Raw genomic sequence first — 27,586 nt, 5'->3', positions numbered from 1 at the left:
GCTCAATTCAAGTGTGGCCCCAGGCACCAAGGATATCTCTCTCAGAGCTCTTCAGGTGCTAAAAATAGCTTGGTACTGGAGCATCAGCTCAAGATGAGGCAGGGTGGGGGCGAGGTAAGGGGGTGCCAGGTGGATCCTGGTCAAGGCACATGTGGGAGTCTGCCTCATCATGTCTCCTTCTCTTGACTAGAAAATAAAAATAAAATTGAATGCAAATTTGTGTTATTCTACTTGAAAAATTCTTCAATAACTTCTCTTTGCCCTGAGTATAATCTAAATCTCTTAAATGGACATCAAGGCTCATCATCACTTGGTTTAGTTGAGCTCTCTAGCTTAAATTCTCATTGTTCCTTGTTCTCAGAGCATCGACATCACCTTGCATTTCCATGAGTTCTTTAAAAGCATTAGTTCTTTTTGCTTCTGGACTTCTACAAATGTGGATCCCTAGGTCTAATAACTCTCACTTCTTTATTTGAATAATTTATTTTTTTGTGTGTAGGCTTGAAACATCAATTTGTCTGGTGTTTCTCTTGCCAAAAGTCTAGTAGATAAGTCTTAATTTGGACTTCCAAAATTCTCTACTTCATCACCCATCAGTATTTTATATTACTGCTTATTTTTAGTTATCAGTCTCTCCCAATAGGTGAAAACTGTTATAAGAGTAGTAATCATTTCTACCAGTTTATACCACAAAAAGGCCCTACCTATAATATGAATACTTTATAGATTAATAAATATTTTTCAATTAATAAATGAATGAATGATAGGAAGAATACAATATATCTTATCCATTTGGAGGTAGCAGATTCTAGAGTTTTCATCTAATGGACAAATCCACCAATTTCATCCCTATTTATGGTTCTGGCCTCTTTTTTTCTGTTATTATAATGAGTCAGATGACAGCCTCAGTTCAGGAACCAAAAGCCCATCTTCTTATCACTCATAATTTTAAATAAAATGTTCGTAGCTGTAACCCTGAAACTGGTAAATTGCATTGTAGAATTTTTAGAGAAGCAAATTGAATCTTGAAAAATAAATTGAATCTATAAAAAAGGAGGAATTCTTGCAGCATATTTATTTAATTTTTTCCCAAAATATAGCTCAAGACAAAGACAAAAGAAAACATGTATATCAATACAGTCTTTAATAAGGATATTATCAAACCTATAATACATATTAAGTCAAAAGTCCTGTCATCGCTGTAAGTGTTACATATGATTCTGGTGTTTCTTGCTTGTAGAATTCTTACCCACAAATATGAGACTATATCTTAAACCTGTATCATAATAAATATTTAAAATACTCTTCAGGCCTGACCTGTGGTGGCGCAGTGGCTAAGCCTCGACCTGGAACGCTGAGGTCGCCGGTTCAAAAACATGTGCTTGCCTGGTTCAGGCCCATAACACAAACAACAAGGAAGCAAAGAAACACTAAAGTGAGGCAACTATACTTCAGGCTTTGCCCACCCTCTCTCTCCTCTCTCTTTAAAATCAATAAATAAAATCTTAAAAAATAAAATAAAATACTCCTCAGAGTCTAACAGATAAAAGATCAATAACCAGTTAACATACTTGCTATATTCCTTACCAATGTTAGGCTTCTTTAGCACAGGAACTTCTTAACACCATATTAATGAAACGTCTTCTTCTCAACACAAAACCACCCACATAAAATTCATTAGCTTAATTTATAGTTAACTCTCGTTCTGTTGACTCTGAATAAATGAGTAATTGTGTGTTGCCACATTCACAACTTGAGAGGCTTAAGATGTCACACAATATCATGAGTTTTTCTTTGACACTGAGAACATTCTGTGATTTCTGGATCATGACAGGGAGCTCAGCCTCTAATACCTCAGCCTTTCTAAAGAGAATTGTGTTAACTGGCTTTAAGCTGCCCTTTTACTGCTTGTGAGAAGTTAGGAAGATGCAACCCAAACATTTCTGGTGGCTCTCTCTCCTTTCGTGTACACCAAGTAGTAAGTACTATGTAACTATTAATTCTTGTTCTTCTCCTTCTCCTTCTTCCTCTTCTCCTCCTCCTCCTTCTTCAATGTTCAGTGAAAGAAAGAACTGCCAATTCCTAGGTATATAAATTCTAATTAAGATGAATATGGCTATGACATTCCACAAAATGACAACTTGTTATGTCCAGTAGGAAGAAGCACAAGCCCCCTTTTAACCCTGTTTAATGAACAACCCTGTTGTTCATTAAGGTTCATGTAGCAGGCTTGTAAAACATCTTCACGGTCTCCCTTTCCTTTCATGCACTATACAGACGGCAGGTGAAAATCACATGCCATGGGATAATTACATCAGAAATGATAAATTTTGTCTTCAAAATGTTCTTCTGAAATGAACCTGCTTTTCTTTTTCAGAAACTTAGACTTTACAAAATCACTTAAATTATAGTTAGCACTTATAATTTGTACCAGGTTTAAGAAAAGTTTCAAGATTAAATTTACATTATATGTTGATGGGCAAATGAGTTTGTAAAATTTGTGTTTTCTGAGTTTGCTCACTTTTATTGTTAAAAATGGCCACTGCCCACGTGCATGGCACTGCCTAGGTGAAACTGCTAATTACCTTCCTGCTTGGGAAGAGGCTTTACCAGAGGAGGAGTCTTTGTGGGCCCAGGTAGTTTTGACGAGGAGGTAGAAGGAGAAGAGGAAGAAGTCAAGATGGAAGGGAAGGCGAGAGAAGCCAGTTTTGCAGAGTAAGAAGCCATGTTGGCAGATGGAGAACGAGAGGTGACTGAGACTGGTGGGGCCTTTGATTCTAGGAAAACCCAGATGAGTCAGTGGCTTTGGGAACCCTGAATGGAAAGAGAAGCGCTTTCCCTCTGTAGGTGCAAAGCTAGAATAAAGGAATGGCCCACTGTCCTCGGGCTCCGCTGTTTCTTTACCTTCTGCCTGAATCTAATGGGAATCTGCACTTGCCTGGCGGCTACATCGGTCGGGACTACTGGCCATACGTATGTTATGCAGGGAAATGAAGACTTACAACTTATTCATCTTCTAAGTTTTCTCCTTTCTTAGGTTTATTTTGTCTCATCTGTTGACTTATTTATATTATTACCAGTTGGTCCAACAGCACAATGTATAATAAGAACCAGAAGGAAGCAAAAATGAAGAAGAAACCTACTTTTCTCATGACTCAATGCCTTGCTCCCATGAAGATCATAGGCTCCTTTGAGAAGACAAACATACCTCAACATCTGAACCCACAGCGCCCTCCTAACATGGGAGTTCAATGAAGGCAGTTTTTACCTCATTACTTAGCTCCCTAGAGAAGATCTTAAACAAGTAATTATAAAATTATTCCTATTATTATCTTAGGATAAATGATTTTGGTGATTTTATATTAAAACCTGTATTTGATGTATTTCAAGAATGGTTTTGCAGAAATTTGTGAGTAGATGTTATTGAGATGCAAGTATCCAGCTCCTCATCCCCATGAATCAGAACAGCTCTGTTTTCATCTGCTCCTCTAAAAAGACTTATTGAAGTAGTTTGCTCAGCTAAAACAATTGGAAAGTCATTGGTCTAACACAGCTCTATCCAAAAGAAATATAATTAATCACATATGTGAGCCACATATATACTTTTTAATCTTTACAGTAACCACGTTACATATAAAAAAATAAAAAACATGCTAAATTGATTTTAATAATATATACATATTTTTAATTTACCTAATATAGCTGAAATAGTATTTCAACATGTAATCAATATAAAAATTATTGAGATATTTTATGTTATTTGTATACTTAATCTTCAAAATCTGATGTGTATTTTATACTATATCTTAGCTCAGAGTAATTACATTTCAAGTGTCCAATAACCACATGTGACTAGTGGCTGCCTTATTGGACAGTGCAGATACAGTGTTTTATACTTTTTAAAGTCCTTCCACATATATATTCTCTCAATTAAATTGCACAGGTATTATCACTGGAATGTCCACTATCGACTACCTACCTGGCACCCATTCTTCCAATCCCCTTCCTATCACCACACTTCTTTTCTTTTTATTTATTTTTTATTTTTTTAACTTAAATTTTTAACTTAATGGGGTGACATTGATCAATAAGAGTAATAGCCTTCAGTTGAACATCGCCATAGCAAGTGAACTGTTGATTGCATTGTAGCACATCTATTTTCATTGGAACTGATGTGCTTCAGGGCTGAGCCCCTCTATCCCTAGCTGCCAGAATATACCTAGACCAGATTTGGTGTTGTGACCCTACACTGGGCAATGAGATCCAAGGGGAACTTTCCAAAGGTCATCTGGGAAAAAGTTTATTTTTAGGAGAGAGCCATAGAAAAACACATCTTCTCTCTGCTGCTACAGCTGAACTAGAAAGCATGTACCAGCAATCACCCCACCAACTGAGGGGAACAAGCCATAGACAGGATGAGACCAATGCTGTAACCTCCAAGGATGAAATAAGCCTTGGTCCTTAATGATGGTGCTGAGCTCTAGATGAACCAATGGTGAAGACTGCTCCAACTCTGGATTTGCAGTTACTGTTTTTTATTCCAAAACCACAGTAAATTACACCATCTTTAATAAATGCCTACAGGCAACATAAATATACTGAAACTTGAGAGTCTCTTTTGAAGCATTGTTTTTCCCTTTCTGTGTTATTTTTATTGTTTCTCTATTGTTGCTAAAATTCCTCACTGTTTGTTATCCCCAAGGCACCTTCCCAAACATCCTTTTTGTTTTTTTCTTTTTCCGACACCAAGCACTAGAGCAGCTGTTTTTAGTGCTTCCGTCCACTGTTTCTAATTAACTTCTCTCTTCATCACAGAAAGAGTGCTGTGTCTCCCATCCTTGTCTATCTGAAAGGTAGTTTTGAATCTAAGAATTTTTATTACAATCAATAAAATGGATACAACAAAAGGAACAAATAAAGCAAAAGACATAATGTTTTTAAAGACATTCACAAGTTTTACTGTACAAATAGTACCCATTCATCATTAGTTACAAGGTGAATTGGTAGTTCTGGACTAAAAAACACTTGGGTTCATTTTTCTCAGTACCATTTATGAACTGTGGGCCTGAGCACAAGTTGTTTATCTAGCAAATAAAACAAAATAAAATAAAATGACCTAGCCTGTGCTGGCACAGTGGATAGAGCATTTACTCGGAACGCTGAGGCTGCCTGTCTGAAACCCTGGGCTTGCCCGGTCAAGGCACATATGACAAGTAACCAATGAACAACAAAAGTGAAGCAGCTATGAGTTGATACTTCTCTCTCCACCACCCCACTCTGTAAAATCAAGAAATAAAATCCTTTCTGTGTGTGTGACAGAGACAGAGAGAGACAGAGAGGGACAGATAGGGACATACAGACAGGAAAAGAGAGAGATGAGAAGCATCAATTCTTTGTTGCGGCACCTTAGTTGTTCATTGATTGCTTTCTCATATATGCCTTGACTGGAGGACTCCAGCAGACTGAGTGACCCCTTGCTCAAGCCAGCAACCTTGGGCTCAAGCTGGTGAGCCTTGCTAAACCAGATAAGTCCACGCTCAAGCTGGTGACCTCAGGGTTTCGAACCTGGGTCCTTCATGTCCCAGTCCCATTGTCTAGTCAGGCAAGAAATCAAATCTTTAAAAAATAAAATAAAATAACAAATTTAAAAAGAGATAAATGTCATCTGCCTTGAAAGTTTATGTAAAAACTAAAAACCATTTAACATGTAAAACTGTTAAAAACAGGATTTATACCTTGATTTTCTGATTTCAAATCTAGTATCTTTTATACTTTTTTACAACCTCCTTTCTTCATCCATTTCATAATCATCTATTGAGTGGCTGCTATGGTCCGAAGAGATTTATCAACTAATATGAAAAAGTCTCTGCTCTTAAGCAGTTTACAGTGACTTAGACAAATAAATGGATATTAAAAAGAGGGAGCCCATTTAGTTAGTGGTTCTTTGCATAGGCTATAAAATCAGACAGATCTGGATTTGAAAGTCAACTCTGTTTTTTGTTAACTTTTTGACCTTGGAAAAACTACTTAACAGCTCAAAACTAATTTCTTCATCTGAAAAAGGAGATAACAATATTCCTTCACAGGGTTGTTGACAGAATGAAATGTGATTCTCTGTGAAATGGTTAGCTCGGTGTCTGCAGTAAAGTAAGCATTTGTCTACTGTGGGCAGTAATCCACATTGTCTTCAAAAATATTATGACAACTGTAAATATAATTGTACATAATTAAGTGCAAAAGGTACACACAGGAACTATAGAATATAAAGGAGGAGCATTTAAATCAGTCTCCAGGAACAGGGAAGTACTGCCCCCTAAAATAGCAGACACTTCTGGACAGTTTTGAAAGACAAAAAATTCATACATCTAAGTGTGAATCCGAATTATTCTAGAAACTGCAAATAGATCTTTATGACTAAAGTAAGGATCCTGGGAAAGAAATGAAATATGAGTGGTAAATGGACGATTGCAAGATTTTAAGGATTAATTTAAGGAATCTGAAGTGTTTTAATCTGGTTGAGAGGGTGCTAGACAGTAACATGCCTGAATTCCATGTTAAAGAGTCACTATGAACAGACTAAGGTCTGCTGGGGCTCTTTCTCTTTTTTATCATTTTAAGGGTGGAGGAGATAAAAGCAGGTTTGCAAGAATGCACTGTATCATGCTGGAAGTTTTAAAACTGTCAAAACACATTTTCTAATTTTGACTGTACTCAGACACTTTCCCACTAAGCAAAGGGAGCTCAATAAACAGTTTTATTAGTTTTATAAATAGTTTAGTAAAAGAGAATAATATCTGTGAATAGAACCAGCTGAAAAATGTTTGCCTAGTAAAACTTGACCACTGAATGTGAATGTTCTAGCCTGAACAGACAGAACTGGGTGGAACTGATGCCACACTTCTACAGAAAACACTAAATCGTAGGTATCACAGTGAATGGAATCCCATAACAGGTTACTGTAGGACAAGCAAAAGTTCTTGTCACCTTCTACAGGGATTTGCATAATGTGTTCTGTAGAAATCCAAGCTCCTAAGAAAGCAGTCAATTCATGAAGCAACAAAGATTCTGCAGGAAACCTTTAATCTCTGTGATTATCTGACCCAGCCAGTTTCGGTGATTATTGGCTATTCTCAATTAACCTGTTCTTTTTTCTATATTTTCAATGATGTAGTTTGAAAGTGTTTAAATAAAGTAATAAAAAAGGACCACCAATATGAAACAGAACTTTATAGCATTTTTAAAAAGCTTAGTGTCTACCAGTTTCTAGGGCTATTAGGGATTAAGGAACGTTGTCTAATTGTTTGAATCTTAGTAGGTGCAGCTGAAAGATGGAGATAAAAAAAATAGCAAAACTGATCAATAGTTGTAAAGATTAAATACGATAATATATGTAAAGAGTTCAACATGGTATTCAAGTACTTGCACAAAGTAGGCATTCAATAAGTGTTCTTTTTCTTTGTTGGTTTCTTTAGCTTCCTCTCCACCAGTTTCACTGCCACTCCAACTCCCTCATAAGTGACATGAACACACACACGCACGCGCACACACACACACAGCTTGAAAGATATATCACTGTCATAATGGTTCTAAAAATTAATTATTGATAGCAGTGAACATTTACCTTTTATTATAATACCTCAATTTTTTTTTTTTTTTTTTTTGCATTTTTCTGAAGCTGGAAACAGGGAGAGACAGTCAGACAGACTCCCGCAAGCGCCCGACCGGGATCCACCAGGCACGCCCACCAGGGGGCGACACTCTGCCCACCAGGGAGTGATGCTCTGCCCATCCTGGGCGTCGCCATGTTGCGACCAGAGCCACTCTAGCACCTGAGGCAGAGGCCACAGAGCCATCCCCAGCGCCCGGGCCATTTTTGCTCCAATGGAGCCTTGGCTGTGGGAGGGGAAGAGAGAGACAGAGAGGAAGGCGCGGCGGAGGGGTGGAGAAGCAAATGGGCACTTCTCCTGTGTGCCCTGGCCGGGAATCGAACCCGGGTCCTCCGCACACTAGGCAATACCTCAATTTTTAAACACTTTTTTCCCCTTCTTTTCCAAGTGAGAGGAAGAGAGAGAGATAGAATCCTGCATGCTCCCCAACCAGATTCACCTGGCAACCCCCATCTGGGGCCAATGCTCTGCCCATCTGGGGCCATACTCCAGCTATTTTTAGCATCTGAGACAGAGGCTCCATGGAGCCATTATCAGCACCTGGGGCCAACATATTTGAACCAACCGAGCCATGGCTGTGGGAAAGAAAAAGAGAGAAAGAAAGGAGAGGGAGAGGGGTGGAGAAGCAGATGGTCACTTCTGTTGTGTACCCTTACGAGAATCAAACCAGGGACATCCACATGCTGGGCCAATGCTCTACCACTGAGCAAACCAGCCAGGGCTGAAAAACTTTTACTATGTATTCTAGGAGTAAGAGAAATCCCAGCACTTACTTCCAACTATCACCCCTTAGTTCAAAACCAAGATGCTGCAGGTGCTTGAGCTTTTGAGTGACCCCTTGAAACAGGCAGACAGTAAAAAAACACCCTAGCTAAAGCAATCTGTTTACACACAGAACTTTGAATCTTAAGGGAGCAACACAAAGGAGAAGGAGCTCTCCGACATCACATTCATCGGCAGCATACTGCCAAGTACAGCAGGGTTGTGGGGCTTGCCGCTTGGCATCCAGAATCGCCTGGGTTCTGCCTGTCTGCCCAACTGGGCCCTCCAGCTTCCTATGGCCAGGAGCCCCCAGCATCCTTTTTACATATGCCCTTTGTGCTTGGAATCAGTCTGGTGTTTGTGACCAAGAACCAAATTTGAGGAGGCGACTAGACCTCTGAAGTCAGAACACATCCCCATTCTTCCTAAACTGATCTACAGCAAAATTTAATTAAAAATAGATGCTAGGGGGGCATTCTTAAATGTTCCCTAATGTCTTTTATAGAAAAAAAGCTAACATTAGGGGCTGGATTAAGAAATTTATTTCTGAATCCAGGCAAATCCTTAGTCTATTCTTAGAGGAAATTGCTACCATTAAATAAATTTAAAAGTCTGCCACCCAGCATGATGGCTGTTACCACATCTACTGAGAAAATTGCCAAATTAACATTCAACCTAGACTATAACTCACCCTTTATGGAAAAATCAAGCAAGAACTTATTTTTCTCCTTTGGTCTCTTCACCATGGTTCTCACACAGTGCGAGCTTTCAGAGCCTTATACAGTCCCCTCTGTTTCATTGTAAACCTAACATTACACTCTTAGCTCACTTCTGGACAACTCTCTGAGCTTGAATCTTTCATCATAGCTCAACAAAATTTACATTAGTCTTTACCAGTGAAACAGGATCCCCAAAACAAAACAAAAAAATAATAAAGAAGACAGAGAGAAAGAAAGAAGGAAGGAAGGAAAGAAGGGAGGAAGGAGAAAAGAAGGAAGGAAGAGAAGATCTATGTTGAAACACTGCTTCAAGGTGATGTATTCACTGAAATTTTGTAGTGCTATAAAAGCAAAATTAAAACCTCAGGTGTGGACTGTAAATATAAACTTATTAACCGAAGGCTTTGAATAAAAGAACACAGTATCCAACCAACTAGCTGCAAAGCTACATCCTTAGAAGCACAGACTGAACTGGGGATCCTGACACATGGCAAGGCGTCAAGTAAGAGAGAGAGGAAAGGGTCCTGGCTCCAGCTTCTGCAGGGCCACCTCTACTCCTAGCACGCCTTCGATTCAGGTGAAAGAAGAAACCCTTTCCTCTTTTTACTTTCTTTCTTTCTTTTGTTTTTTTTTCTCCAGTTAACTTGCTTTAATTTAGTCTGAATCTTCCTCTGGGGGTCATGATATTTGCAGCATCCTATTATTTTGTGAGCCAACTTTGCTTGCTTCTTTTTCTTTGTGTGACTATTCCAATTCATGTCTCAGACAAAAACATTGCACTCATTAGAGAGAATTTAATCCTGACTCTGATTATTACTAGCTGCATGAGTTCAGAGCAATAATGTCCTTCTTGAGGAGTGTTGGGCAAATAAGTTTGTAAAATGTGATTTTTATGCTCACTTTGTTAAAAATAGTGCTGCCCACCTAAATGATGCTGCCAGGTGATACTGCTAATTACCTTCCTGCTTGGGAAGGGGCTTTGTTATGCTAATGTGTGCAGCAGGAGGTGTTTTCACACCAAAAAGTTTTAAGAAGCAGAAGGAGGAGGAGGAGGAGGCCATTTTTGCAGAGATATGTTTTTGCTGAGAAGCAGCCAAGGTGGCTGGGTGCTGAAGGAGAAGCCAATTTGTGCAGAGAGAAGGGAGATGGGGAACAGAGGTGAAGGCTCTTGCAAGCTCCACTAAGACTGGTGGGGGGGGCTTTGATTTTAGGAAACTTGAATAGGTCAATAGCTTTGTGAGCACTCAATGAGTGGGTTTTGGTGCCCAGTCTGGTTTTTTGTTTTTGTTTTGTTTTTTTTCTGAAGCTGGAAACGGGGAGGCAGTCAGACAGACTCCCGCATGCGCCCGACCGGGATCCACACGGCATGCCCACCAGGGGGCGATGCTCTGCCTATCTGGGGCGTTGCTCTGCTGTGACTAGAGCCATTCTAGTGCCTGAGACAGAGGCCACGGAGCCATCCTCAGAGCCCAGGCCAACTTTGCTCCAATGGAGCCTTGGCTGCAGGAAGGGAAGAGAGAGAGAGAAAGGAAGGAGAGGGGAAGGGGTGGAGAAGCAGATGGGCGCCCCTCCTGTGTGCCCTGGCCAGGAATCAAACCCGGGACTCCTACACGCCAGGCCGATGCTCTACCACTGAGCCAACCGGCCAGGGCCCCCAATGTGTTTTTTACTCTCTAGCCAGATGCAAGGCTAGAATAAAAGTTATGGCCCACCATTTCTTGGCTCCGTTGTTTCTTAACCATCTGTCCAAATCTAATGGGAACCCACACGTGCCTGGCCGCAGCTGTGACGGCCAAAATCACTGGCTATACAAGAAGAGGAATGAAAAATCATTTATGGACAGATGTTCACCTCACCACCAGAGGCACAGAGAAGAGAAGGCACTATTTCTTGTCAGAATCGCATTACAAGCTTTAGAGAAATTTTAGAATGTTTTATAACTTTGTCTCCAAAACACTTTCACTTCTCCACCCTAATCCCAGCTGTTATCATCTCTGTTATCATCTCACCTGGACAACTTCAATGCCTTGCTTTCCCCACTCTCACTCCTGCCTTTCTGCAATCTAGTCTTCATACAGCTTCCAGAAAGATCTTTCAGAAACATAAATCCATTAATGTCATTTCCCTTGCTTTAATCCTTCCAGTGGTCTCTTGAAATAATGTTGAAACTCCTTAGTGTGGACTTGCGTTGCCCCACCCTGGTCTCCGACCTCAATTTACAGCACTCTGCTCCCTCCTCTCTCACCTCATTTCAGCTACACCGGCCTTCTTTCTATCTCTTGAACACAACAGGCAAGGGCCTTTGTGTTCCCTTTGCCTAGAATGCTCTCTGCCTGTAGATTGTTCATGGGTTCTTTCCTTCAATTCAGGACTCAGCTTAAATGTTGCCTCTCAAAGGCATTGTGCCCTGACAACCCAATACACAGAAGTTTCCCAGGCTCCCTTTATCTAATCATGCTATTTTATTTTCTTAACAGTTTTGATCACAATCTAACTTCTAGTTGAGTTGTTGATTGATTTTCTCCTTCCACTCACATTCATGTTCCCTGAGAGTGGGAAACTAGTCTATTTCACTACTATAATTCTAACACTTAGAACTATGCTCGACACTTAGTAGGTACTCAATAAACAATCATTGAGGGCATGATTGGACATATGAATTATGAATGGTGCTCAACTTTGTTTTTATATTCAAAATTGACAATGAAAAATAATATTGCTTTTGTGAGTCACAGCCTCAAGTTTGTCCAGTGAATCATTCGGTAGAGAGCACATTTCTTGAGGACAAGGGCTATAACATTGTTCTGTCAGGTTGTAGCCCAGTGATGGTTACACAGGTGACAGTAAAGTGTTGGTTGAATGAATTAATACATAATGGCTCCTAACAGTGTCAGATTATGTCATGTTATATTGCTGTTCATAAATTTACTGGAACTCCTTGATAACTAATAAAGAAGTATATATAGTAGCATATAATTTTTTAAAGATTTTATTTATTCATTTTAGAGAGGGAAGATGGTAAGAGAGAGAGAGAGAGAGAGAAAGGAGAAGGAGCAGGAAGCATCAACTCCCCTATGTGCCTTGACCAGGCAAGCCTAGGGTTCTGAATTGGTGACCTCAGTGTTCCAGGTCGACGTTTTATCCACTGTGCCACCATAGGTCAGGCTAGTATCATATAATTTTAAAAATAAAACATGTCTTTAATTAAATTTACTATTGTTCCATATAAACCAAGGACTAGATTAGTACCACTCCAATTCAATCAGTATAAGAAATTAATAAGAGAGAGGTAGGGAAAGAGAAGCAGAGAAACAGGAATATCAAACTGTTCCTACATGTGCCCTGACCGGGGATGAGACCAGCAATCTCTGTGCTTATGAAATTTTTCTAATAGAAAGAACAACTTAAGATGAATTGGGCTATTTGAGGCACCATGGCATGGAGAAAAGAGCTTGGCCTTGGAATCTCATCTTGACCACTTACTATCTCTGTTACCTTGAACAAATTGTTCAACCTCTTTCAGCTTTAGTTTCATCATTACCTGTACACTGGACCTAATAATGCCTACCTCATAGGGTTGTAAGAAACATGCAAAATTATCTGTGATAAAGAGGCTAGCACAATGCTTAGCACTAAGAAAATTCTTGTGCCTCTTAAAGAACAACAAATTTCCTATAACTAAAGGTGTTGAAAGCTTAGACAATTTCACCAAGAATAGCCTAGGAAGAGATCAAACATTAGATGGATTATTTCACTAAAAGACTTTTATGAATTGAGAGATAATGTGAACTCTCTCATTGTACAAATATGGAATATAAGCATAGAAAAACAGCCTGACCTGTGGTGGCGCAGTGGATAAAGCGTCGACCTGAAATGTTGAGGTCAACAGTTCAAAACCCTGGACTTGGTCTGTCAAGGCACATACAGGAAGCAATTACTACGAGTTAATGCTTCCTGCTTCTCTCTTCCTCCCTTTAAAAATCAATCAATAAAAAAAATTTTTTAAACACACACACACACACACTTAAAAAAAGTATAGAAAAACAATACAACTTGTCCAAAATGAAATACAAATTTCAGTTCCTAATCTTCAAGACAATCTATCAATGCAATCCTCCCTTTCTTCTTTTTTCATCCCTGTTTGACTCATAATATTTCTTGTTATTCTCAAATATACTTCAGCAGAAACAGATTTGCTTACCATTCCCAGCACTCCAGCTCAATTTTTTCTTTTATGCTTCTGCACAGACTGCCTCCTTCCACCAATTCTATGCTGTTATGTCCCTCCCTTCTTTTAAAACAGCACTTAATATCTCTACATCACTATCCGACCTCAGTATACAGGACTCTAATGCCACTCTTCTGATTCATATGACAACCTGAGTGGTCTTTTTAATACTTAAAGCAGATCAAATCATTCTGTAACTCAAAGCTTTTGGTTGCTTTCCATGATACTTAAGATAAAAATCTAAACTTCTGAACAAAAACGACAAAGTTCTGCATGGCTTGGCCTGCCTCCCTCCCTAGCCTCACCTTAAAGGCACTCTTTTACTCGCGCTAATCCATCCACCCCGCCTTTCTTCAGTTCCTGCAATGCTTCCAGCTCTTTCTTCCCCAAAGTGTCATCTTTCAAGATTCATCACAAATGACATTTTCTCATCACAGCCCTCTGTAACCACCTTACTCTTTACCAATACCGCAGGAAGGGGACGTCTTTGACACTCTCCCAGAGCACCTTCTTCTTGTCGTCCTCACACACCCACTGTTTTAGTGGTGTATGCAAGGAAAAGCGGGTGCTGCCCCCACTTCTCTATTCAGATGGGCTGAGTAAGTCACAATGCAGCAGATGCCTCAGAGGCAAGAATCATTTCCTTTGGTAAATGTAGAATGAGAAGACTTACATAGCAGAAGTTTATGTGGTATAACAAAGGAAAATCTTCACAATGCTTCTGTTATACACTGCTGGTCACTTGGGAAGAAGAAGACCATCCAGCTTAGAGGGCCCCAGGGCCTTTTGGGAGAAAAAGGAGAGGCTAAGACCTAACATCTCCCAAGATCTGAAGCTAAGAAACTTGGAGCAGAGTGGCTTTGGCTATATTCACTAGAGAGAAAAGAGTTGGAAAGATGGAAAGTCTTAAAAGACAATTCATTGAAAGGGAAAGACAAAGTTGGCAGGAGGTGATCTGAAGAACCATAAAGGGGGGGGGTGCTGATTTGAGCCACTACATGGCCTGAGGCCAGCTGTCCTCTGGGTCCGTACTCTCCAGAACATTGGTTGTGCTCCTGGGAATGACTGCTGAGCTTTATGGTTGGAGCAATGGGTGTGAATTCAGGCTCTCTCTAATATGGCATCCAAGCACAGCCTCACTCCAGCCTGGGCAGGGACATGCACCAGCAGCAGTGGACACGCACTTCCCTGCTGGACAGGGACATGCACCAGCAGCAGTGGACACGCACTTCCCTGCTGGACAGGGACATGCACCAGCAGCAGAGGACACGCACTTCCCTGCTGGACAGGGACATGCACCAGCAGCAGTGGACACGCACTTCCCTGCTGGACAGGGACATGCACCAGCAGCAGTGGACACGCACTTCCCTGCTGGACAGGGACATGCACCAGCAGCAGTGGACACGCACTTCCCTGCTGGACAGGGACATGCACCAGCAGCAGTGGACACGCACTTCCCTGCTGGACAGGGACATGCACCAGCAGCAGTGGACACGCACTTCCCTGCTGGACAGGGACATGCACCAGCAGCAGTGGACACGCACTTCCCTGCTGGACAGGGACATGCACCAGCAGCAGAGGACACGCACTTCTGGAGCAGCAGAACCATGTGGCAGTGCTAAACCATACTAATGACCCATCAGACCAGTTACATTTGTTTACTGGCAGACTGTTTATTCACTGTCTGTCTACCTTAGTACATCGAAAGCATGAAAGAAGACCGCATGCCCGTTTGGCTTACCACAGGGCTGCCAAGGACAGCACGGGTTGCAAACGGCCTAAAAAGGAGCAGCATTCGCATAGAAGACAGTGTGCATACGGCCTCCTAGAGCAGCGATCTTCAACTGATGTGTCACAAGAACTTTAAAAGTTACAGTAACTGATGCTGTAGCCAAGGGCACTGACCTCTTTTACCTTAGGTTGTCAAATTAAAAAGTGACAACAGCTACCACAACAATAGCTGTCAGTGTGAATAAATCAAAATTATACCTTTTTTGTCAAATTGGCAAAAAAAAAAATGTAACATTTTTAGCCCTGGCCGGTTGGCTCAGCGGTAGAGCGTCGGCCTAGCGTGCGGAGGACCCGGGTTCGATTCCCGGCCAGGGCACACAGGAGAAGCGCCCATTTGCTTCTCCACCCCTCCGCCGCGCTTTCCTCTCTGTCTCTCTCTTCCCCTCCCGCAGCCAAGGCTCCATTGGAGCAAAGATGGCCCAGGCGCTGGGGATGGCTCTGTGGCCTCTGCCCCAGGCGCTAGAGTGGCTCTGGTCGCAACATGGCGACGCCCAGGATGGGCAGAGCATCGCCCCCTGGTGAGCAGAGCGTCGCCCTGGTGGGCGTGCCGGGTGGATCCCGGTCGGGTGCATGCGGGAGTCTGTCTGACTGTCTCTCCCTGTTTCCAGCTTCAGAAAAATGAAAAAAATAAAAAATAAAAAAAAAAAAAAAAAAAAAAAAAATGTAACATTTTTTTGGTGTACCACAGAATTTTAGTAGTTTATATGTGCCCCGAGATGAAAAAGGTTGAAAATCACGGTCTTAGAGGCTATAGAACTGCTGAACACATGTAACCACATGATGCGGTTCTGGTCACCACTGTATCGCCACGGTGAGCAGAGCAGCCCGCCTATAGGAACACTCAGTAAATATTTGTAGGATGATTGTATAAAAGAATGCAAGATCTACTTTGTCTATGTGCACACATTTCTACGTTTCTTCCTAAGAAGCCTTCGGGTGCTTCCCCCCAAGCATCTCACTTGGTATGTCTGACAGGGGTGATTTCATCTCCTTAGAGCTGCAAGAAAGTCAGAACTGAAGAGAAGGGTAGAGTTGACAATTATTTTATCTCCCTAATGAAGAAAGGGAAAACCAAAAAGATCAAGTGCTTCTATCACATGGTGGGAAAGCCAAGACCAGAATCCAGACCACATGTGTCCGGGGCTCTCATCTGCTACAGCAGCCTAATTTTGGTCTGTTTGTCTTAAGAAACAGGACTGCTCACAAGTCAGTGGTCACTTGATCACTAACCACTGCTGGTGCCTTAGGACTGCTGAGATACTCATCGATTTGGGGAAATCAGAAGTGCATGTTCCCCATGACTCAAAGAAGGGAGCTGTTAGCAGGATGTTACCAGGGAAATGTCTCACATCAAGACCACAATTAATGCTCCACTTTACTATCTGGTGAATTCCCCAAAATTCATCTAATTTTTCACAAGCTCTTTCACTATTTTCAACATTAACAACATACTTCTTTTTCCAAATTGTTATGAATCACACCAACAGCAGCATATTCTCAGCCACAGAAAATGACACTTACTAAGTGTTCAGAAAGAGGAACCAAAAGATCAACAAAATCCACTTTCAGGAGATATCCAAGGATTAGTGAAAAGTATATTTTTAAAATCATACTTGAATTTTTTAAGATCAATAATTGCTTAGCATAAATAGGCTTCCGGCTCCAACTTGACCTTTTATTTTTGTATTACCAAGATTTTTCAAAATAGTATAGCTGTTTGTTGTAGGATTTATCCTGTATTTATATTACATAACTCTTACCTAAATTAATAACAATTTTTTTCTTTTTAACAGAAGGTGTAAAAAATCAAGCTTCTTCTTCTATCTCTAATACCATGTTTTATTTTTAGATTTAAGCTCCTTAAATGCCTATCATAAAAATCAATACTGGTAAAATAATATATAAATTTTGAATAAGTGCCAAGATTGGCCACTGAAATATCCTCCTTATGAATGTTGCCCAAGAGAATGTTGCCATTTGATGGTAAATTTGTCGGCTGCAAATAATATTCATGCTTTGTCAGGACCTCGCCAAACTGTGAGGCAGCTTACAGCTGTAATGAGTCTCACACTTTGGTCTGATTTAAGGTTCATGTAAACTCAATTCTGAGATGTGAGTCTGGTGGAAATTCTGTTCAGCCCCAACATTTCTGATCACCTTTGAAAATGAGGAAAACCAAGGCACAGGCTCTATTTATAAGAAGAAGTTTGCAGAACAATCTGACCTAAGACAATAACTAGATGCACAATTAATTCGACTCAAACATTTGCATGAGGACACATCTGAGCACAACAAGAAATACAGGAAGTGCCTCACTGGAAAGACAGGTGACCTATTTTAGGTCTGTGCCAGAGGTGTTCGGATGACAAGGAGGTAGTTACTACTCAGGTTTAACAAAAGGGGAAGAAGGGATCTAGCACTTGTCAGATTTAGAGAGTGAATGAGCAGCTGTGAGGGGAAAAGGACTCCAGAGCTGAGAGCACGCAGGAGAGCAAGCGCGGTGTGGCAGGGGAGTGAAGATGGATGAATTACAATACCTTGTAAGAGTGTAAGTGCATGTCGTTTACTGTTTTGTTTTCTTTCTTTCTTTCTGAAAAGGTATATTCTCCACCACATTTATTTCCCCCAGTGAACAATAACTAACCAAGCTGTAAAATATCACTTGTCTCTTCTCTCACGGTTCCTGAGGGAAAGGTGTATCTATCCGAACACAAGTCAACATTATTATACAATAAAACACCAAAATAGGATGTGTAATATGGAAGGAATAATCCAATTATTCTCACACACATTTATCTTGGTTTTCATTACCATCTTGTGAAGTGGACTGGGCAGGTGTTTATATCACTATTTTACAGAAAATAAAAATATAGATTACAAAAATATCAAGTGAATTATCTAAGGTCACGTAATTTATTGCTTATGTAACTGGGACCAGACCCTGTCTTCCAATTAGGGCACTTAGATATTCAGTTAGAAAGCATGTATTGGGCATACCTGTATGGCTGGCAATTAAGTTTCTAAGGAAAAAAAAAAACAATTAATGCACAAGACAGGTACTGTACCTACTCCTCGGCAGGTCAATTACCCAATATGCCCAGTCAAGTGTGACTCAGACTATGACAGGGAAATGCAAGATAGCTGCTGTGAGGCCAAAGGGCCAGATTACCCAACGAAGCCAAGAGAGGATCAAGGAAGGCTTCTCTAACAAAGTGACTTCTAACTTGAGGCCGTAGCCAACCCAAGAGGGATGACTGTTTAGCACCTACTGTTGAGTGATGGATGGGGTAAAGTGGAAAATGGAGAAAATGGAGAAAGAAGTGTTCTGAGGAAAGAGGGCAGTCACAGAGGATTTTCACTCCATAGTGCTATTTCCCTATGTGTGTGCACCTCTCTCATTGGAAAGTCACACAATGTCCAAGTAGCACTTCTGTATAAGAACAAATTACTTACCTGGACAAATAGCTTGGTTGCAAGCATCATCCCAAAGTGCAGAGGTTGCTGGTTCAATCCCTGGTCAAGGCACATACAGGAACAGACTGATGGTCCTGTCTCTCTCTCTCTCTCTCTCTCTTCCCTTCCCTTCCTCTCTTACTAAAATCAATAAATTAAAAAAAAATTGTCCTGACTACACAGTAGACAGAGCATCGGCCTGGGACATTGAAGACCCAGGTTAGAAACCTCAATGTTGCTGGCTTGAGCATGGGCTGATCCAGCTTGAATGTGGGCTCACCAAATTGAGTGCAGGGTCACCGGCTTGAGCGTGGGATCCTAGAGATGACTCCATCATCACTGGCTTGAAGTCCAAAGTTACTGGCTTGAGCCCAAGGTCACTGCCTTGAGCAAGGGGTCATTAGCTCAGCTGGTGCCCCCCAGTCAAGGCACACATGAGAAAGCAATCAATCAACAACTAAGGTGCTGCAACTATGAGTTGATGCTTCTCATCTCTCTCTCTCCCTTCCTGTCTGCCTTTCCCTGTCCCTCTCTCTTTCCCTAAATAAATAAATAAATATTATAGTTAAAAAAGATATGAATTACTATATGTTTACTATAAAAATGTTAGCATACACTTAGGAGACAAGATATAAGAGAACCGCAAGAAAAATTGGGCTTTTTATTCTATGAAAGCTGGAATTTTCTAGGAAAAAGGGGGACTTGAGAGGCCACCTAATAATCCTCAAGAAGAAGGGCTCGAGTTGAAACACAAATTCCTTGCTTAACTCTATGGTAAGAAATTGAGGAAAATGGGGAGTCAGAATTTCACAGATTATAGCTGTTGACCTTAGTAGGGTCTTAAGGCATGAACGAGATAAATGTGAAACACTGGTAGTTTATAAAAGTATGACAAAGTTAAGAATTTTGGGGGGACATTTATCTCCACTGCTTCCCTGTAATACAAGGTCTATCTGAAAACTCAAACATGACACCCAATAACCCTCAAAAACACCTCCCAGCACCCCCAGAAGAATCATTATCTGTTACAAATGCTGGTAGTGCATATTCCTCAGTGTTATTCCCAGAAAGCTGAACCTGTGGAAACTTTCAGAATTGCGTCATTGACCTTCACAGTTCTTTCAGAAGAGAAAAGCCAATGAATCCCAATTATGCTACAACTCTAAACCATCTGAGTTTTTTCAATCTGATGGCTTAAGAAGTGTTTAATTCTTGGCTCTCTCTGATAAACTCAAAATTTAAAACTCTGCATTTTCTTTTTTCTTTATTTTTAGCTCTGATTTATCTCAATCTTCAAGTTATACTGGCTTTCTGAATACATCATTTAGATCAGTGGTTTTTAACCTTTTTACACTTGGGGACAGGTGATAATAGGAGAATTATTTCAGAGACCGCTAAGGCAGAAATCACCCTGAGTATAAGAAATTAGACTAAGACCATTGGGTCTATAATCTTCATACAACATCAGGGTAGTTACCATATTTTTCGCTCCAGAAGACACACTCCCCCCCTCCCCCAAAGTGGAGGGAAAAATACCTGTGCATCTTACGGAGCAAATTTTGTTGTTGTTTTTTTTTAGCTGCTGAGGGGCACTGCACTGGAAAACATATGTAGAATGAGTATTTGAACATTAAAATCTCTTCTCATTTGTTAATAACAGTGCTAATGGTTGTTAATATTGTTGTTGAGTTTACATTGTTGAAATATTATTGTGGTATATTTTATTAAATATTTTAATGCACCATTTGGTTCAGAATATTTTTTTTCTTATTTTCTTCCTTAAAACACTAGGTGTATCTTATGGACAGGTGCGTCTTATGGAGCGAAAAAGATGTAACTCTTTCACGATTGGCACAGAATTTCTGGCAGACTAGTCTGTGGACCAGCAGTTGAAAAACACTGATTTAAATAATCCACCATTTTATATACTGTGTCCAAAAACCCTAGTCACTCAGGATCTACAATTTTTATAAAAAAATAAATAAATAATGCCAGGCCTAACCAGGCAGTAGCACAGTGGATAAAGCATCAGCCTGGGATGCTGAGGGCCCAGGTTCGAAAACCCGAGGTCACTAGCTTGAGTTTAAGATCACAGATATGACCCCATGGCCACTGACTTGAAGCTCAACTTGGCTGGCCTGAGCCCAAGGTCACTGCCTTGAGCAAGGGGTCACTGGCTCTGTTGGATCACCCCGGTCAAGGCACATATGAAAAAGCCATCAATGAACAACTAAGGTGCTGAAACTATGAGTTGATGCTTCTCATCTGTCCCTTCCTGTCTGTCTTCCCCTACACTCTCTTGCTTTAAAAAAAAAAAAAATTTTTTTAATCTACCAGTCTCTTTCCCAAATTTCTCATCCTAGTTCATTAAACCATGCTTCTCTCAAATAAGAAACCCCCCAAAAAACATAAATAGACAAAGACTTTAGAATCTATTAGTCTTACCCCTATATTTTACAGAGAGAAATATAACTTGCCCAGTGCCACTAATAAGACTAGAATTCATACCCTCTATCTAAGCAAGCAAACAAATATACAATAGAATTGAAAATAAACTTAGTCATATGTCCTGAATTATTTTAATATTTTTTATACTTGAGTTCTTCATCTGAATGATGTAGACAACAGTGGCACTCTCACAGGATGCAGTTAAATGAAGTAATTAAACTCAGCGATTAAGACATAATAGATGTATAAGAAATGTTGACTCAATCACTCTTTAAATCCATCATTTCTAATAGCATTAGTTCTCTCTTACTTTTCCTTCTCTGATTTATCTCTTCCCACTATCTCTACCCTCAGATCCTAACAAAAAGCAAGCCATAACTCATCTCACTTTCCCTTTTCCAGCCCAAATCTATGCACATTACAGCATTGCCAATCTTTTTTAAATTCTCTTCCCTAATAAAAAAATAAATAGACATTGTGCTGCCTGCCAGCAAAAGAAAGAAAACAATCCTTATCCTAGGTTCATCTTAACTACCTCAGTTTGGCCCCATGAGCCTTTTCAAACCATCTTCCTACTTTGCCAGTGTGCACACTTTTTTCTCATGCAGCCGGCTTCCTGAGCCCTCTCGCTCTCACCACCCCCCTCCGAGTTCAAGCTATGTCATCCCACCTCTTCCCAGAAGCCCACTTTGCCAAATTCAGATGGACTTCAGTCCCAGAATCAAAGGCATTAATTATATCCTTTCTTTTATTGTTCTCTAATTGTTTCACTTGTAAATGTGGGAATTCAGCTTCTTTGAGTAGATGATAACTTTGACCAATTTTTCATAAGTCTACTTAATATACTTTTGCAGTGCCTGAAATGTATTGCAGTAAACTAAAAAAACAAACAAAGAAAAAAATTTGAAGGCTTCTAAATAACCTCCTCAATTCTTATGAAAGCAAACTATAGATTTTTTCCTATAATGCCAATTCACATGTTCAATCATTTTCCCTGAAACTATATCCTGAGTATGGCAAAAATGTATAGGCAGTGAAAATTAACAATTGAACCAAAGTTTTTTATACTATGAAACAACATTATGACTTTAATCTATCACATGTAGTATATTTCAGGAATATTTTATTAGTCAAAATATAACAATGACTCCTTAAATTAAAAAAAAAATGTTAGCAAAAAAAATTACATCTACATTGTGAAACATTCTCTTGACTCTAAGCACATGTATCTGCACTTGTGGATACTGAGCAGAGAATGTGCTGGTTCAAGATTAAAGGTAAAATTTCTAAGGTTGCTTTTATCCAGTTCCAAAGTTCTAAATGAGAAACTGTTCTTCATACCTCACTTTTCATAATGTTCGATGTTAATTTATATTTACTATTTTTAAGATAGCTACAACATTAGCCACGGTATTAGCCACATTGTACCTGTCTGGAGAATGCCTGGTTTACAAAAGCACAAAATGTTCTCATAGCTTCTCTCAGCAACACCCTAAGGTTATTCCTGCTTCTGGAATCATGCCTATCATGTCTAATAACTGAACTATTTGGTGACTGTGGTTCATAAAAAAGTAACAATAATAATAATACAATGTTAAACAAATTGCTGAGTCAACTGGCTAATTCCAAAGACTGATAAATAAACATAAACCAGGGCTAAAAGTGACAGACCACCTATCACAGTGACTGTTTTCCACTGTATTCTCACTCAATTCCACATCTTGTATTGTACTTTGTAAAGTTTCTGGGGGAAAAAGTAGAAAAGCTTTTGTTTGCACCATAGATAACCTATATTTAAGTATTTAAGCCTGACCAGGCTGTGGCGCAGTTGATAGAGCGTAGGACTGGGACGCAGATGACCCAGGTTCAAAACCCCGAGGTCGCCAGCAAGAGCACAGGTTCATCTAGATCGAGCAAAGTGTCACTTGGTCTGCTGTAGCTTCCCCCCCTCCCCCCCGGGTCAAGGCACATATGAGAAAGCAATCAATGAACAACTAAGGTGCCACAAGGAAGAATTGATGATGCTTCTCATCTTTCTCCATTCCTGTCTGTCTGTCCCTATCTGTCTCTCTCTCGTCTCTGTCACAATAAAAATTTTAAAAAGGGGGAAAAAAGAGCTTTAAAAAAAAAGTATTTAAGTAGTGGGAGCTTGTAGCTGTTTCTATATTTTCTTATTCTCTGTTTTCTAGCAGTAACAATTAATCATGATAGTCTTCCAAGATAAGATATACTCAGATTCTTTTAAGTAGGGAATTTGGATAATTATATTAGTATTTTATGCCCAACTCAAAAAAAGCTAACATAGAATCTATATTTTACCCATAGTTAAGAAAAAACACTTAAAGAACGATCTCTCACTTTAACATTAATACACTGAAATTTTAATTCACTAAGTTCTGGTGTTTTTATTCTTTTAATTCCCTCACTTATTAAGAAAGCTGTTTTGCCAGTTTCTTTCCTTTGAAATAATTCCAGCGTTTTGCTGGAGAGCTTTCTGAAGATATTTGGAGATTTGATTTCAATGGTGCACAAAACAGAAGATAAAACCATTTGCGTTAGTTTAAAAAACACCAATTTTGTAACTCTTGAATTTCTCCTCTTCGATAAAATCAATCATTAAATTTAAGTTTATTGTTTTTATGTGAACCAAATTAATAAAATGTCTGATAAAATGCTGCAAACCAATAGATATTGTTTGAATGCAGACAGTAACTGAAATTAGATAAGACTATTTCCAAATACAGTCTGTCTTAAGAGAATACGTTTGGCCATTCTCAGTTACAATTCTCAGAATTGATCTAAAGTCTTCCTAAGGCCACTGAGCTCATGGAATTAGATCAAAGTTTTGAAATAAAAGACACACTACATAATATCTTTCTTATTTCAAAAAACAAAACAGTAAGTTTGCTTAACTGTATGGATAAGCACACTTAATTGTATTTTTTTCAGGATATAAGGTATGATAGAGCAAACTCAAGGACTTGGGACTCAAATGACAGCTGTGAAAAATTCAAATAGCTATGTTAATAATCACAGTTTAGTAAAGTGTTCATTACTTAGAACTCCTTCTCCCCTCTGTTTGGCCACCTACACACTCCATTTCTCAACCACAGAAATAAATATGTCTAAAATTGGTACTGGTTTTGATAAGCCATGGTGATGACATCAGCCTGAGTTCCAGCTGCTGGAATGCAAAACTATGACCACACAGCGACCTGTGGGCAGCTAGGTCCCAGCATCTCTCTCCCTTGTTACCAAGCGCTGTTACTGATTTGGAACTAAGACTCATGATCTAAATATACTACACCAGTTAAACACAGGTATTCCGGAATATCTGCTTTGTCAAATGAAAGCGTGGGTGGGAGGGGGAAAGGAACTATGGTTCTATTTTTAAATACAAGAGATGTAAAACTGTAAGTGGTGCACAACGACATCGATATATGTAACTTGCTAAACTGTCCACTTAAAATAGTTAAAATGGTAAATTTTATGTTATGTATATTTTACTACAATTTAAAAAGAAGAACTATACTTGTGTGGGTTCTAAAAACTATGTCCATGGGTTTCAGAAGTTTTTCACAGCTGTCTAATGACTTTCCAAGTCCAATATATAATCTGTTATAACTCTGCCAGCCCGCTGTTTCTGCAACATAACTTCTATGAAGCCAGTCTGCTTGGGGCCTAAATATTAAGATTTAGTAAATTTACCCACAGAAATCTCCAGCTAAAAGTAACATAGAGCAAACTATGATGTAAGAGTGGCTGTTAGACAAAGAGCCTGTGGAAACATTACTTGCTCCAAAACTGTACGCCCCTGTGAGGAGCTGGAAAACGCAGAAACCTCTACCTCCTATCCCAGGACTGGTTTTGTCCCAGTCCTGAAGAGTTCAGCGGAAGTTACAAGCCCTGGGGGAAACTGGTTGTCAGTTCGGGCGCTGTCTAGGATCCAGCACCATTCCACACGGCTGAGGCTGGCTGCAGACACAACCGCATCGTCACTCTCCTGCTTCTACTCTAGAGTGAGCCTGCAAGGAAGGTCACCGTGGTCTGCGCCGATCCAGCGCACAGCGGTTCAGAAGTTACAAGAGCGCTGTGCTTGTCGGCAGTCACAGGTAGAGGGCTTTTGCAGACTGAAAACAACCTCGCTGTGCGAGAAGTATTTGAAATAAGGTGAAAAACTACAGCCACAGGCTACAGGTGTCATCGTCATTCTGTTTATAATGCACCCAGGAGAAACCTCTATCTGCACACGCACGATAAAATCACAGCTAGGTATCCTCGTACTCTCGTCCATTAGCATGTGAGCGCCCCTGCGGTCTCCATGCATGTATACCCAGAACCTAACGCAATAACTGGTATTGGAAGGCGCTCAGCAAGTCAGTGAGGAACTCAATTCTGTGGTTTCAACAAAGACAGCGCAGGCAGCAAGGCCTCCCCAATGATTTGTGGTTGCAAACGCACCTATGCTCGTGCTGTCACTTTGAGAAGTCTCCATTGCCCGCAGGCGCCCCACCCAGACCCCTGCATACCCTGGAACTACCTACCAGCAAGGGCGACCAGCAGACCGACAGCACGCACATGATCCCCATGAGCTGGATGGCCGTCTCAGTCGTGATCCGGCCCCACTGGGCGCTGGACTGCGACGCTGTGGCCTTAGCCCGGCAGCGGGATACCAGGGCCTTAATGGTGGCCAGGTTGCAGGCGATGGTGATGGTCAACGCCGAGAGCCCCAGGAAGGCGAAGGTGGAGGCGAAGAAAAGATTGCCCCAGTTGCGCGTGGAGCTAGTCCCATTGCCACCTCCCCCGGTGCTAATGAAGCACCACGTCCCGGGCCACTGGATAGTGTACTGACCCACGCCCAGCACCGGCAGCAGGGCGAAGGCGAACACCGCCAGCCACACGCCGAGCAGCACGGAGCGGGTGGCGCGCGTCTTCATGTGGCTCGCGTACCAGTGCGGCGCCCGGATGGCCAGCGCCCGCTCGACGGCCATGGCGCTGGCGACGAAGAGCGAGGAGAGCCCGAAGACAGTCATGGTCAGCCCAAAGAAAGTGCACAGCCTCCGCGACGGGTCGAGGTGCTCCCAGCGCTGGTTGGACAGGTACACGACGATGACCACGGGGCTGGTCAGCAGTTGCCCCACCAGGTCGGTGAGCGCCAGCCAGCCGATGCACAGCAGGAACGACTTCTTGCGCTTGCTCTCCCGGCGCCGGTAGCTCCGCGACACCAGCAGCATGGCCAGCGCGTTGCCCACGAAGCCGGTGATCAGCATGGTGATCGGGAAAACTACGGACACGGAGCGGCAATCCTCGCCGGTCTCCGGCGGACGCGTGAGGTTGCCCCGCGCCTCCGCGGGGCGGTCGGGCGCCCACATGCCCGGGTAGGAGTGGTTGAGACGGGTGCAGAAAGGGGCGCTCCCGTCGCCCCGGGTCTCCTTCATGTCGGCTTCGAAATGAGAGTAGAACGGCAGGCGCGGAACAGCAGTGGGAGCTGGTGGACGAGGCGCAGGCGGCGGCGGAGGTGGGTAGCCACCTGGACTGGCGCTGGGGCGGGGCCGCCCTCCATGCTGCGGGCGCAGCCGCCGCCTCACTTGGCTACATCCGCAGCGCAGCGTCTGGGCGCTCGGGCCAAGCCGGCCACCGCGCCCTCGGCTGCGGGAAGCGTCTCGCTCCCAGGCGCGGAGAGGCGCCTCGCCCCTTCTAAGAGGCCGCGGGGGTGGAGCGCCAGTGGGTGAGGGCTTCGCGGTGGTGGGAGGAGCGGGAAAAGCCGCTGAGCGTATTTGTTGGCTGCGGCGTGACCGCGGTCTTGGCCGCCTGAGCTGGGAAAACCTCCGGGAGGGATCCTCTCTCGGAGCGGAGCTTCTGGGCGGACCGGACGCCACGCCCCCCCGCTCCGCGTCCCTCCCGTCTCTGCCAGAGGAGCGATTTTGGGCAACGGGAGCTAAAATGTGTCGCTGAACTTCCCAGCCCCATGCAAGTTGCCCAGGTGGACTGATAGCGCCCGCTCTCCTCTTCCTCCCCCCACGGGGTCTGGATCCTCCCTGGAAGATCTTTTGTAATCCTGGCAACTAAAACTCACCTGTCCCTAAGTAATTTAGGGGCAAACTACACTCCTTTGTATAACTGATTGTGAACTTTTTTTCCTTCTTTACTTCGGGACTCTGGAATGATCGTGAGCTGGCCAGGGTGCTCCGTTCTCCTGTGATGCACTGAAACTTAAAAAATAAGTAGTGCTTCGGTACTTAAGGAAATAGGTTCAGGAAAACAAAATAAAATCTGACGGTAGAATTCAAAGAAGATATCCCAACTACCACCTCCCACCTAAATCCCTACCCCCATCCGCCAAAACAAGTCAGCTAAACGTCAGCAGAAGTGGCTAGGGACAAGCGGCAACCAATTGCATATCTGAGCCGTGAAGTCAACGCCTACCCTATGGGAAATGGGGGTAGGGGCGGGGGCACAGGAAAGAGGCTTACCCTTACAAAGCCTCCAACCAGGCTTGCCCATTCTCACACAATTAG

General features: G+C 41.8%; 1 protein-coding gene across 5 annotated transcripts in view; it reads right to left on the bottom strand.

Moving 5' to 3' along the window:
- The window catches only part of PTGER3 (prostaglandin E receptor 3), a 218,229-nt gene extending 191,576 nt beyond the window's left edge, over positions 1-26,653 (bottom strand). For all 5 annotated transcript variants that reach the window (XM_066268897.1, XM_066268895.1, XM_066268896.1 and 2 more), the window contains exon 1: positions 25,613-26,653. In XM_066268897.1, the coding sequence (XP_066124994.1) occupies positions 25,613-26,506 (894 nt within the window). In that variant the 5' untranslated portion in view covers positions 26,507-26,653. The remainder of the gene's footprint in view (positions 1-25,612) is intronic.
- Positions 26,654-27,586: the final 933 nt, after the last annotated feature.

The sequence above is a fragment of the Saccopteryx bilineata genome, chromosome 3 (assembly GCF_036850765.1).
Source record: "Saccopteryx bilineata isolate mSacBil1 chromosome 3, mSacBil1_pri_phased_curated, whole genome shotgun sequence".
Taxonomy (NCBI): Eukaryota; Metazoa; Chordata; class Mammalia; order Chiroptera; family Emballonuridae; genus Saccopteryx; species Saccopteryx bilineata.
The sequence above is the reverse complement of the archived record's forward strand: the minus strand, read 5'-3'. Positions and strand labels throughout refer to the sequence as shown.